General features: G+C 41.4%; 1 protein-coding gene and 1 non-coding gene across 51 annotated transcripts in view; both read right to left on the reverse strand.

The window, feature by feature from the left end:
- The window catches only part of UBAP2L (ubiquitin associated protein 2 like), a 42,496-nt gene that overhangs the window by 7,853 nt on the left and 21,510 nt on the right, over positions 1-13,133 (reverse strand). For all 50 annotated transcript variants that reach the window (XM_081494739.1, XM_081494722.1, XM_081494733.1 and 47 more), the window contains 13 exons: positions 9,994-10,192; positions 9,267-9,544; positions 8,933-9,105; positions 7,689-7,878; positions 6,924-6,978; positions 6,334-6,508; positions 5,339-5,411; positions 4,083-4,278; positions 3,904-3,992; positions 2,727-2,780; positions 1,896-1,977; positions 1,055-1,272; positions 586-691 (listed from right to left, as the gene is read on the reverse strand). In XM_081494739.1, the coding sequence (XP_081350865.1) occupies positions 586-691; positions 1,055-1,272; positions 1,896-1,977; positions 2,727-2,780; positions 3,904-3,992; positions 4,083-4,278; positions 5,339-5,411; positions 6,334-6,508; positions 6,924-6,978; positions 7,689-7,878; positions 8,933-9,105; positions 9,267-9,544; positions 9,994-10,192 (1,888 nt within the window). The remainder of the gene's footprint in view (positions 1-585; positions 692-1,054; positions 1,273-1,895; positions 1,978-2,726; positions 2,781-3,903; positions 3,993-4,082; positions 4,279-5,338; positions 5,412-6,333; positions 6,509-6,923; positions 6,979-7,688; positions 7,879-8,932; positions 9,106-9,266; positions 9,545-9,993; positions 10,193-13,133) is intronic.
- On the reverse strand, positions 2,058-2,192 carry LOC145508129 (small nucleolar RNA SNORA58). Its single transcript, XR_014055388.1, has one exon. It is a non-coding gene; the product is annotated as a small nucleolar RNA SNORA58 (small nucleolar RNA).

Raw genomic sequence — 13,133 nt, forward strand, 5'->3', positions numbered from 1 at the left:
CTTTGTGAAGAAACCAGCCATACAAATGAAGGAACCCAAAGGTCCAACTCTCCCTCTATTGAGCACTTGTGCCCTACTCCTTGCCACATTTTAGGCCCTCTAGATAGGGAATAAAATGAGGGGCCACATGAGGAAAGTAGTACTACAAAAAGATTTCAGCCAAACCTACCACAGTGTGCTAGCTAAGAACCCATTTAACTCTTCTATTCAGTGAATGAATATATCACCTACTGTACTTACCAGTACCTTAAATGTTATCACCTGCCCCCACTGAAAAATCTCAGTAAAATCTTGTTTAGATTTGGGTGGGGACCCTTGCTTCCCACCCAAAGTTTAGGCCAGCCAACATATTCTAATAGCCAATCTGTGCCCCAGGGCATTCTCGTCATGAGTAATGAACACATGTTCTAGTATTAAGCTCCTCTGTTGGTGCTGCTCAGACAAACCCAAGTCAGACAAACATGAACAATGATACCTGGAGCAGCAGCAAACCTTTACCAGCCCTATTTTCTCAAACATCGAATCTTCCTCCCTGAAACTCACTTAATAACATCCCAATGACAGCCAGGGTCAAGGTGAGCTTACCAGTGTTGTATCCATGAGACCCATAACCACTTGGCTGTTGGAAAGGGGTGGCTGATGCATTCACACTGACATTCACACCATGCTGCTTGGAAGAGGTAGGAGCCACCTGAAGAACAAAAGGCCAGCACTACAGTGAAATGGCGGCAAAGTACCGTTTAACCTACTCCAGAGATTGGGCATTCAAGATGGCTACCCATCCTGATACAGGCTGTCCAGCTTGCTTAGCACAATGGCTCAGGGAGTGAATGACAGTGAGGGAAGTAAAGCTATACATTCCCCCTTCAGCTAATTCTAACAATGGGGAGTCCCTTATCCCAGTAATACCTATCCAGCCCCAATCCCTCTCCCAGGCCAGAAGTGGAAATTGTTCCTCCTTATTCATTATTAAAAAGTCACCTAGCTTTCAAAGTAGCTAGGATAGTGTCGAGGATTCTTCACCGCAAGTAAAAGACCAAGTCCAAGCACTTACAGGGAACACAGCAGGCCCATACTGGAAGGTGCTGGGGAGGCCAGGAACCCCTGTGTAGTATGGCAGGCTGGTGTAACTGTAGCCAGGAGGCAGCGCCGGGTTCAGGAATGTCTGCTGCGTGGTGTGGTGAGTCTGTGTCTGGTTCTGTTGGGGTTGGGCCAAGGTTGTGGCTGGGGCCGGGGAGGAGGCATCCCCGCGGCCAAACTTTGTGAGGTCACCTGTGAAAAGAGAGGCTCAATGTATCTGCCTCTTTTACTCCCCACATCAATGTAGAATTAACTTTTCTGGTTTCACATGATCCAGGAGAGCCTTGGTTAAAGTTCAATTCTTTGCATTTTATTTTTTTGAGGCTCCATTTAGCATTGCTCAGGACACACTCTGCACAGTGCCAGTCAAGGACTAATGACGCATGGCTGTGCAATGCTGTGGCAGAGACAAGCTTCCAGAATAAAGCTCCTATATGGTTTCTCTGCCCACCTGTGTTCTTTCATCTCTTCCCCACCCCACCCCCTACTTCCCCTCTCTGCTTCTCCTCCATGGGGAAAACTCCATATCGGACCTGAAAAACAATGATAGGTCAATAAGGACAACAGGTCAGGCCTGTGGCCTGGCAAGGCAGTAAGACTGCCATGTAAGTAGGGAACAGGAGTAGAGATGAGCAAAGGAAGGCCAGTTCAACCACTATACTTATTCTGAATCTACCAACTCTGATTCGTGACATCCATTTTGTATAATATTTCTGTCAAAGATCTTAATTAAGGTGAAAACTGGATCTACTAATCAGGTTTCTGCCACCAATACCAACACAGCTTCCCTTTATTCAGCCCCATCTCAATCCTACCAGAATAAGGGTTGCTGGCCAGGCTACCATCCCTCCCAGTCAGCGGAGTGGTGGGTGTGGGAAATGGGATGCTGTAGTAATCCTGAAAGACAGAAATAAAAGAGAAGAGACTCAGTGCCACTCATTATTGGCATGACACATTGTACAAGGTGAGAAGCAAGAGAATGTTGGAGAACTGCAGTTTATCCAGCCATTAATGAGCTGGCAAGAGCTAGCACAAACTCCATACTACTCTTGCATACACTGTCCCCCCTGCCTGGCCATGGCGATAGTCAGGCAAGGTCTACAAGTATGCCCACAAGGAAAACACTTCAAGTGCATCAGTACCAATAATATTCTAGATAAATTCTAAACCTCTAGATATAATCCTTAATAGTCTACCAAAAAAAAAATATATAGACTTCCCTGGTGGCTCAGATATCAAAGCCTCTGACTACAACACGGGAGACCCAGGTTCGATCCCTGGGTTGGGAAGATCCTCTGAAGCAGGAAATGGCAACTCACTCCAGTACTCTTGCCTGGAAAATCCCATGGATGGAGGAGCATGGTAGGCTACAGTCCATGGGGGTCGCAAAGAGTAGGACACGACTGAGCGACTTCACTTCACTGAGAAAATACACCTTCCTTCTAGAATTCATCAAAGTGTCTGAGACATAAAGGAAGCTTAAAATATGTTTAATTTAAAGATGCCACAACTTTTTTTTTTTTAAAGTGACCTTCTGTTAGAACCACTAAGTACATTCTAATGTATCTTCAACTAAACATCTAGGATAATTCAAACATTAATTTAAGATCACTTTCTTTCCCTAAGCTCTACAACCATATACTCACCAATGGAAATCTTGTCTGAAGCATCTGCAAGTCATCATAACCATATACCTGTGGCTGAAAGATACAAACATGTAACAACATTAATGGGAACTGGTCATGATGGTAGCAAACCAAGGACCTAAGAGACAAGATAAATCAACAGAACTTTCATCCTCATTCATGAGAAAAAAGAGGACATAGATTATTTCCTTCATTTTCTTGAAGAAATGAAATGCGAAGAGATTATAGGATTCACAAAAAGCCTTGAAGTTTTCCTTGAGCTACATACTCATTCAACTAGGCTGACCTCTGGGTAGCAGTGGGGTACATAAGTCACATATGAATAGTTAACTTTATTTTACCAGTCTTTTTCTCCTTTAGCCTTCAAAATATGGCTTAAAATTTCTCTCTCCCAGAAAGGATTCACATTTTACTCTACTATTTAACCGCTGGGGACTAAGGTAGTGTGTTAACTATTTAAAAAGTGCTACTGGGTATTTCATTTGTATGATAATCTAAACTCTCTGAAGGCAAAAACAGGTGTTTTGGTTTTTTGGGGGGGAGTATTTACAATGCTGTGTGAGTTTCAGGTGAGTAGGTTCTCATATATCCACTCTTTTTTTTGGATCTTTTTTCCATATAGGCCATTAGAGTACAGAGTTGAATTACCTGTGCTATACAGTAGGTTATTAGTTACCCATTTTATATACAGTAGTGTGTACATGTCAATCCCAACCTCTCCATTTATCTCTTCCCCTCCTGTATCCCCTGGTAATCATAAGTTCAAAAAACAGGTATTTAAAAAAAGGCTACTCCTGTTAGTCATCTATTCTCAGAGAACCACAGACTAACTCAGGGAACTCTACTCTCATCAGGTCACAGCCAGTACAGACCCCCAGGGATTAGGAATCAATCCAACGAGAGAAAATAACTTTCTAGGAAACTGTGAGGGATTCCAGTTAGACACTCTGGCCTTTGGCTTCTGAGGCTCAGTAATTGTTTCACACAGAGAAAATACACAATAGAGGACCTGGTCTAGGTTGAGTCCTTCCTCTTAAAAAAATTATTCCCCCCCCAAACTACAAAGATTAAAGACTACATGTGACAACCGCTCATTTATTATTTATAGTCTTCCACCTGAAGTCACAGCAATAAAGACTAGGCATACCACCTTCCTCTTTTGGAAAAGATCACTTACCGGGTAGGCATGTAACAGCCCTGGAGCCATAATATATGGATTAGGCAACAATGGCGGGACCCCAGGAGGGAGGTTGGGAGGAGCTTTTCCTAAAAGAGAAATTATATTTTTCTCCTGTCACACCATTACTTTGCTCCTCCATCCCAAAGGAAGGCAATCCAACTTTTACACAGGGTTACCTGAAGTCGTAGCAACTGAGCTTCGAGTGGAGGCTGTGACGGTAGAGTTGCTGCCTAGGCTGAGGCCCAAGCTACTGCCACTATTGAGACTGGAGGAGACACTGACCACTGGGGGAGGAGCAGAGACTGTGCTGGATGTGGTGGAGAAAGTGCTGGAGGAAGAATGGAGATTCGCCTCACCCTCCACGCTCGTGTGCTTCAAAAAGGCAGTACAGTGGAAAAGAGGAGGAGGAAACAGTGATTAGTGTAACAGATCAGGAAAGACATTCCCTTCTGTTGATTTTATCACACAAACTTCCCCATTAAAGAGGCTGAGGCAGGGTATTGGGCATCCTCTGCCAAAGTAACTAGAATAAACGATTAAATACTCTCCAAGTACACATTCACCAAGATTTATCTGGTAAAGATGGTTAGCAACGGACCCACTGCACATTATCACCCTGTTCAAAGAGTAGCAGAGCGAGTAGGGACAAACTCCCCAGAAACCGATACTGACTGCCCAATAAGGAGACAAAAGACAAGTTAGGTCTGAAAAATACATCATAGCCTCCTCGCCCACTCTTCTTCATTAGGCCAACAAAACAGACAAGTTCACAGGCTAGAAAAAAGTACAAGTTCTAATGCATTTAAACCTGACATAGTATACTGGAGGAAAGAGAAAATCCTAAGAAAGCCTTAGCCCTCATTACCTTGTCCCAGGCTTTTGACAAACCAGACATGTTTTCCCTGAAACAGGTCCTTTTGAAGTGAGTTTTATTCCTTACCATCTCAGCTTAATTCCACAAATACAGTTGTCACAAAATCACAACAGTGAAATTAATTCTTTAGCCAAAAGCGCTCATCTGGCCTTTACTTTCATAGGATGCCTAGACTCAAACTGCTTCTTTTCAGGACTCAGGTCTGGCAAATACCAGAGTGAGAATGGCTGTATCAGTTAGAGAAAAATGTTCTTACAGAATTTATCATAGCATACAAAGCCCCACCCAGTTTCAGTGTCTTAAAAAAAGCCATATACTCAAGAAAGTCATTTCCAGGGCTTTAAGAATTGGCCCACAACTCTGCAGTATTTCTGGATTCTTCTGCTTTTCTTGGCTTCAAGTATCCTTTTGGCCCTTTTCCTGCAACCTTAGATCTGTTGTCATTTTGCCACCTCATGAAGAAATTTTCAAGAGTTGCTTCTTAGGAGAATCTTATGGTTGGAGAATTGTTTCAGTGTAATAAGACTGCATTTCCTCTTTTACCGCATTCACACTTACCAAAAGAGTGGATGTTGAAGTGCGCCCAGAAGATGTTGATGACGAAAGGGTACTCTGCTGGGTAGATAACGTGCTGTAAGGATAAAGTGGTTGCCATCAGCCACAGTGCTATGATTACTGCCTGACATGGAGCTTCAGTCAAGAACTGGGGACTAGGCTGGGGACTTCCCGAATGGTCCAGCAGTTAAGAACCCACCTGCCAATGCAGGGGACACAGGTTCGATCCCTGGACTGGGAACTAAGACCCCTCATGCCTCAGGGCAACTAAAGCTTATGCACTGCAACTACTGAAGCCCGCACACCCTAGAGCCTGCGCTTCACAACAGAAGCAGCTACTGCAATGAGAAGCCCACACACCACAACTAGACAGTAACCCCTACTCACTGCAACTAGAGAAAGCCCATGTGCAGCAACAAAGAACCCGTGCACTGCAATGAAGACCAAGGGCGGCCATAAAAATTAACAGAGGCCAGACACAGAGAACTAATTTGTGGTTGCCAAAGAGAAAGGGATAGAATTGGAGTTTTGGGTTATCAGATGCAAACTAGTATATACATAGAATGAAGGAACAATAAGGTTCTACTGTACAGCACAGAGAACTATATTCAATATCCTGTGATAAACCATAATACAAAAAATATAAAAAAGAATGCATGTATAACTGAATCACTTTTCTGTACAGCAGAAATTAACACATCATAAATTAACTATAATTCAATTAAAAAAAAAAACCCAGGCAAAGAAGGCAGAATATGAGACCAAGCAGATCTGAGATCGTAAGGTAAACACAATAGCCAGCGAGGGGTAGTGAGCAGTTAAAACAACAATGGGTTTTGAAAAAGGGAAAAAAAGCCTCCTCTGTCTTTACTTCCCATAGCTTGTAGGTCATCCACTTAGATAACGTGGTCTCTGCTAGGCAGAGAGGGTAAGATAGAACCAGAGAGCTCTGTTATTAGTATTCACCAACCCAAACCTCCATCCTCACCCCAAATCACCTGCTGTGTTGTGTGGTGGTAGTATTTGGAATCTCCTCATTGTGGCTCAAGCCACCCAAGGAGGACGAGTGCTGATTGGTTGTCGTCAGTAAGGAAGCTGCAGATACCGTTTCACTGAGAGGGGGGATGCCAGAAGTGGAAGGTGAGTCAGATTTCACTGCAGAGCCCGTAGCACCTGGAAATAAAGAAAGGAATTCACATCATCAGAGGAAGTTAAGAGGTGATGACAGTCCTACAGTCCTAGGCTGTCCCGAAGACAAGAGTGTGAGTCTGCAAGTTATTTAGTAATGGACCACTGGCATTTAGGTGCCATCTTTTTTTTTTTTTTAAATTCCAAGCATTTCACAGCACCAATCTCATTTGTCCAATAAAGGAAACCAAAAGGATTATTACTGTTACAAGACAGAGAACCTGAAACTTAGGAAGGTTTGAGATTAAATAGCAAGGTAGAGAGAATCAAGCTAAGAATAAAACCAAAGGTTTTGATCACTGAGGCAGGGGTCTTTTCATGACAATCTACAACATGCAAAAATACTGAAAGGGGAGTAAAAACACTACAATTTAGAGGAAAAAGCCTGGAAGATACTCACCTTCAACAGATTGCGTGGTCTGTAACTGCGTGGCCTGCACAGAACTGAAGCCATTCTGGCAAGAAATAGACAAACAAATGAACAGGTTAAGTTAGTACACTGACTCAGTTTAATTTCTGCCAACCAATTTCTTTCAAAGAAATTCTGCAAGTTAACAGAAGGATTAACATAATGTACACAACCCAAAGGAAAAACAACAAAAATTTAAAAATAACAAAAGATATAGCGGACCCTGTGTGACCCAGGGCAATGGGAGGCAATGCCCAAACTGCTGAAGAGATCCCCAACCCCAAACAGATAAAGGAGAGGTTCAAATCCAGTGATCCCTGGGGGGGATGTGGGAGTAAGACAGTTCAGCCAAACCACTTATTCTGCTGGCTGCATCTGACAGTCACTCCACATGTTCCACATTTCCTCTGGCATATGCTGTCCCCCTCACCAAGCCAAGACATAGCAAGGTGAGGTCTACTGATATGCACTCAGAAGTCTAACAATCAGATCTTCCAAGAAAACAGGTACTGGAGACTGATTCTCCTAGAGAGAATGAATCTTTAGTGCAAAGAGAATGATCTTCCAGCTCTAAGTCTCCAGGACTAGTGCACAGAACTTCTTGTTATTTCACCAACCACAAAAATGAGGTGAAGCTTCATAACCAGCATTTCAGAGATATCTTAGCACCATTTGTCAAGAAGTAAAACACTAATATTTAAGAGACTTTGTCTGCTATTCTCCCAACCAATGCCCAGGGGCTAGTGAAGCCAATACCTTTGCCTGAGTCAAGTCCTTTTGGGGTGATGAAGAGATGGAGCTGGGGTACCGCCGAGTCTGTGTGGATCTCTGTTCATATAGAGGGCCCTGAGCATTATTTTGGGAGGTATAGGTTGTCGACTGAATTGGGCCACTCTGATAACCAGACTCCTGACTCTGGTTAGATGAAATTGTGGATGAAGATTCACTGTGGGGAATGGAGAAGGAAAATCTCAAGAGAAACGAACAGAACAGATCCACTGATACTAGAACAGTGGGGTAAGTTAGTACTCTAGTAACTTACTAGAGTTGATTACAATCAACTTATAATCAAATTGATTATAATCAAAACGACAAATTTCAAGAATAAAAGATACTGCGACAATTTTCTCCTGACAACAGTAGGAATTTCCACAATCTATAAAGCCAGGTATCTAAGCTAAGAATAGAGCTTAAAAACATTTTCAACTCTTAAAGAAAATTTTCTGTGTCCCTACATTCTGCTGTTATTAGAAAAAGAGGCGAAAAGTCAGTAGAAAGAATATACTACTCTTGGTCCCTTTCATACAATCGTAACAAGAACCCTAAGCACAGGAAAAATCACCTTTTGCTCATTTTAAGGAATTCTGAGTTCCTGGCTCTCTCAAAAACCCAAGAGTAAAATTCTCTTGAGGAGAACTTTAAAAATACTCACATGCATTAACAACGATTATGATTCAATAGAGCTAGGCTGGGGCAAGACATCTCTACTTTTAAATTCTAAGGATCGGGGAAAAAAAAAAAACACCTATTACTCTGAAATTCCAGGATTTTCTATTGTCTAATCTAGACTTCCCTGATATCTATCATAGGAAATAGGAAAGGTTCTACAGGAAAGGTTTCTTTTAATTGTGTAATACTAATTTTAATTTTACCTCCTTCCTAGGAGTTCAAAGTTACAAACTTCATAGGCTTTAAATCCACACAAAAGGTCTCCAAGTGTCAAAAGCACTGTTCGTTGTGGCAGATACCAAGGTACTTTAAAGGTGGGGTACACATCTCTAGGAACTGTGCTTGGACATTCTGTAAGTACCCAAAGGATATATTTCTATCTGTTTAGAGTTATGAAAAAACCTAGTAACAAAAGTGCTCAACTAACTGCTACATGTGGCCACTTTTCCTTCAATCAGAGCCTTGGCCTGTCCAGAATTCTAGGAATAAACAAGAGACTTACAAAAAATGGTAAAAGTCTAAAAGAAGTCTATGACAGCTGCTTCCTCTACCTGGCCGTGCTGGTATAGAGGCTACTTGGAGCCTGGCTTGAAGAGGCGCTCGTGGTGGGGGTGGACTCATAATCAGAAAGGACAGGCTCTGACCCAAACTGCAATGCCCCAAACTGCAGGTTTAGCCCTGAGATATCTGCTGAGCCAGGCATCTCCACAGCCAGAGCAGGAATCTGTAGAGAAGATAAAGAAATGGTTTATTGTAAGAAACGGTTTATTGTAAGACTGATAACAAACTTCCACATCAGACTTCCAAACTACATCCTTACAATCTCAATTCTCAAATCCCACAGCCCTTTGCCCCAAAATAATATCCATCTAAAAGTTCAAATACCTTAGAAGTCAAGGAGGCTTTTTTCTTCTGCTGTTTTAGTTTTTGCTGAGCCGGCTGAGGGCTGGAGGACTGGTTGTCTGAAGACCCAGGAGACATTTGTGGAGCCGAGGTGGATTTGCTTGGCAGAGGAGAAGACGGGGGTGGAGGTGCGGCTGTGGAGGTAGCCACAGCAGGTGGCTTCTCCTGAAGGAATACCTCCATCATGGTTGAAGACGGGGTGAAAGCCTGGCGCTTTGTAAAGGGGCTGTGCACTGTTGAATCATTTGGGTTCTTCAAATCTGCATGAGGAGACCCAGTATGTATAAGGCCAGAGGTCCTCATTAACCTCAAGAAAATACTATTATTCTGTGACAACCATTGGATTGTATCAAATCAACACTATTACACTGCCTTTGTAAGAAAGCAATCTAGAAATGGCCCATATTCAGAATACAAAGTCATAAAACGGCAAAGTTCGTAAACTCTTCCAAAGGCAACACACTGTTTTCAAATACTAAAGATAAATCTAGGAAAAATCCAAAACATCCTCACGTCAACAGAAGACTGCAAACGTGTACAGGGTTAAATTTGATGAAAGAGATATACAGCCTCAACTTATATATTTATTTATTATTCCCCAGCTTTCTGAACTGAGCCTCTCTGACAAGGGGAAATCAGTGTGGGAACTACTCCTGCCAGTCTCTTGGCTGTAATGCTCCAACACTTAAAAGTGTTCCATCTTTCTCACCATACTGCACCAGCGATGGGGATTGTGTGGTAGAGCCCATGTCCCAAGAGGAGGTGGTGGTGGTTCCAGATTGAGAATGCTGAGCTGCCAACTGAGCCAGGGCCTGAGCAGTCTTGAATTGCTCCAAGAACTGGGAGCCTGTGGTGCTGCCACCTTTAGCTTCACCGACATCACCAAATCCTTTCCCTAACATGCTCACCTGTAGGTCAACACAGAGATTAGAGAATTCACAGCCAAATACCCTTGTTCAGCTACTCAAAAAGACACTCATCTGGGTTAAGAGCCAGTATAGATACAAAGAATGTCACTAAATGGAATGGTCTATTACAGCATAAGATGTGGACTGAGACTGTCTAGACTTAAATCCTGGTTAAGTAATTGTGGAAAAATGACTTGTAGTTCATCTGTACCTTATTCTCCTCATCTGAAAATAAAAGTAGTATCTCATAAAGGTGTAGGAGTACTAAATAAACAATATATAAAAAGCATTTAATATGTGCATGACACATAGAAAACACTCAAAAAAATTTAAGAGCCATTAAAATTTATACCACTGCCATCACCCTTTCCTCCCTCCTTCTCAGGGACTTTTTTTTCTTTTTTGGCCATGCCAGGTCTTAGTTGCCTAACAAGGGATCTTTAGTTGTGGCATATAGGATCTAGTTCCCTGAACAGGGATTAAACCCAGGGCCCCTGCACTGGGAGCATGGAGTCAGCCACTGGGCCACCACGGGAGTCCTCAGGAATTTCTTTAATGACTGCAGGAGGGGTTTCTCCCCTTTTTGAATTTTTAAATCAACTGATAATTGATTACTAAGATAACATGAAGGTGACATAAAATTTCACTTCAGTCATTAATGTCTTTGCCTTTTCCACTGAAAAGCTCAAAGGGAACAAAAACAACTAACTGGTGCTTCATCTCAATGCTTCTAATAACTAGCAGAGACAAAAGATGCAAAATTAGGGACCATTCCAACTTCTGCACTAGATCATCATGGTAATAAAGAAAAATTTACTCTTGATGCTTCTGGGGGATCCCCAATACCAAGTAAAACTACCACCCTAGACTAGAAAATTAACCATTCTAAAGAAACTCTAAGATTTAATCTAGTCTTTCTTAGGTTCTTATTTAACAACATCATGATTTTTATCATTAAGCAGCACGTATACAAAATCAATCTGTCCAACTCAAGGTAAGACTTTTTTTTCTCACTTCAATCTGTATTTCAAGACTATACAAATAAAAACAAAAACAGCCAAAACCTAGCTGAAAGTACAGGATTGTAGCGAGAAATGATCCCACACAACAATGATTACCAAATACTCTGCAAGCATGAAACATTAAAGACATAAAAAATTACTTAATATTCACATATTATGATAATAAGGGCTCCTATATTACTTACATCTATTAAATTTTAAGGGACATTAATCCTGTAATTTATTCTGAAAGGAAAAAAACTACATTAAATAGCACACTAATTAATACAGGTAATAAGAAAGAACAGAATAGTTACTTATGTTTAGTTTAACATATCACATGACACACATTAAATAGAATTTAAGGGTAAAGTGGAAATATACTGAGATTTTTATTTTTGATGAGAATTTGGATTTGGGCATAAATCTTACATTCCATGCTTTAAAGTGACACAGAGCACTTAGCCCTTCTCAAGTCACCATCTTAGGGGCTGGCAGTTACTTTCTGAGCATTTTTGTCTCACTTTCTTTTTGGTCCCAACACTTCTCTCCCTTTCCCTTCTCTTCCACCTTGTCTCACCTGTCACCATTCATATATGGCAGAATATTAACCACCAAATTACCAATAACACAGGAAATTATTTTAGGATAACGGTTAAAAACTAAAAAACTCTGGATTAGAGGCTGACTCGGCAATTTTCTAGTTGAAGCAATTACTATTAATATGTTACTACTAGAAAAATAAAAGTATCTGCATACATATCATCTCTTACCTCTTGACAACCACCAAAAAGTCAACAGACAGGAAAGTAAAACAAAAAGCAGTACTTTTAGCATTTACTGACCATAAGAAAGTTGGTCCTTGTATCATCTTTATTTAGCCTTTCCCGTAATTGATGACCTTGAGTTTTTTTCAAAAAATTCTGAATCCACAAGTCATTTGTTGTTAAGTGCTCCAGGTTTTTAACAACTAATACACTACTGCCACCACATTTGTATAACTTTTACTCATAATCTATCTTCCTGAAGCCCTGTAAGATAGGCACAGCAAGCACCCTTATCCTCACTTAAGGAGAAAGGGAGAGTTATTATGCAGGCAGGTTCAGGAAGACCCCAAGTTTTTAGAAGCTTAGTTCATAAATGTCTGATTTAAATAAATACATATGGTAATTGTGCTCTATCAAGAAATAGGGAAGTGCTACCACCTCTCATCAACGTTTAATTATTATTACTAATTAGTATTAGCGTTAAAATTGTCATTGATTTTCTCTCTTCAAGAATAATAGAAAATAACTTCCCTGGTGGCCCAGTGACTAAGACCACACATTTCCAATGCAGGGGGCTGGGAGAGAGGGCTAGGTTCAACCTCTGGTCAGGGAACTAGGCCCTGGATGCCACAATTAAAGATCCTGCATGCCACAACAAAGATCTAAGATCCCACGTGCCACAACTAAGATCCAGTACGGCCAAATAAATCCCCCCCACCAATTACATTTCCCTCCCCCAAAATTACATTTCCCCAAAAAATTACATTCTCCCCCTCACAAATTATATTTCTTTTCCCCCCAAAATTACATTTCCCCCCAAAAATTACATTTCTTTTCCCAAAAAAATGACATTAAAAAAAAAAAAATTGTTTAGCACCATAAGTACTCAGTAAATGGTGTCAGGGCTTCCCAGGTGGCACAGTGGTAAAGAATCCACCTGCCAATGCAGGCGATAAGGGTTTGATCTCTGGGTCGGGAAGATCCCCTAGAGTAAGAAATGGCAACCCACTTCAGCATTCTTATCTAGAAAATTCCCTGGACAGAGGAGCCTGGTGGGGTCCATGGGGTTACAAAAAGTCAGACACACTGAGCAACTGACCACAAATAAAATGTTTATTCATTTTTATAAGACGATTCCGTGTGTCCACAACTAAGTCCTCTCCTAGAGCTATC

Source organism: Giraffa tippelskirchi, chromosome 5 (assembly GCF_054371585.1).
Source record: "Giraffa tippelskirchi isolate mGirTip1 chromosome 5, T2T-mGirTip1v1.2.pri, whole genome shotgun sequence".
Lineage (NCBI taxonomy): Eukaryota > Metazoa > Chordata > Mammalia > Artiodactyla > Giraffidae > Giraffa > Giraffa tippelskirchi.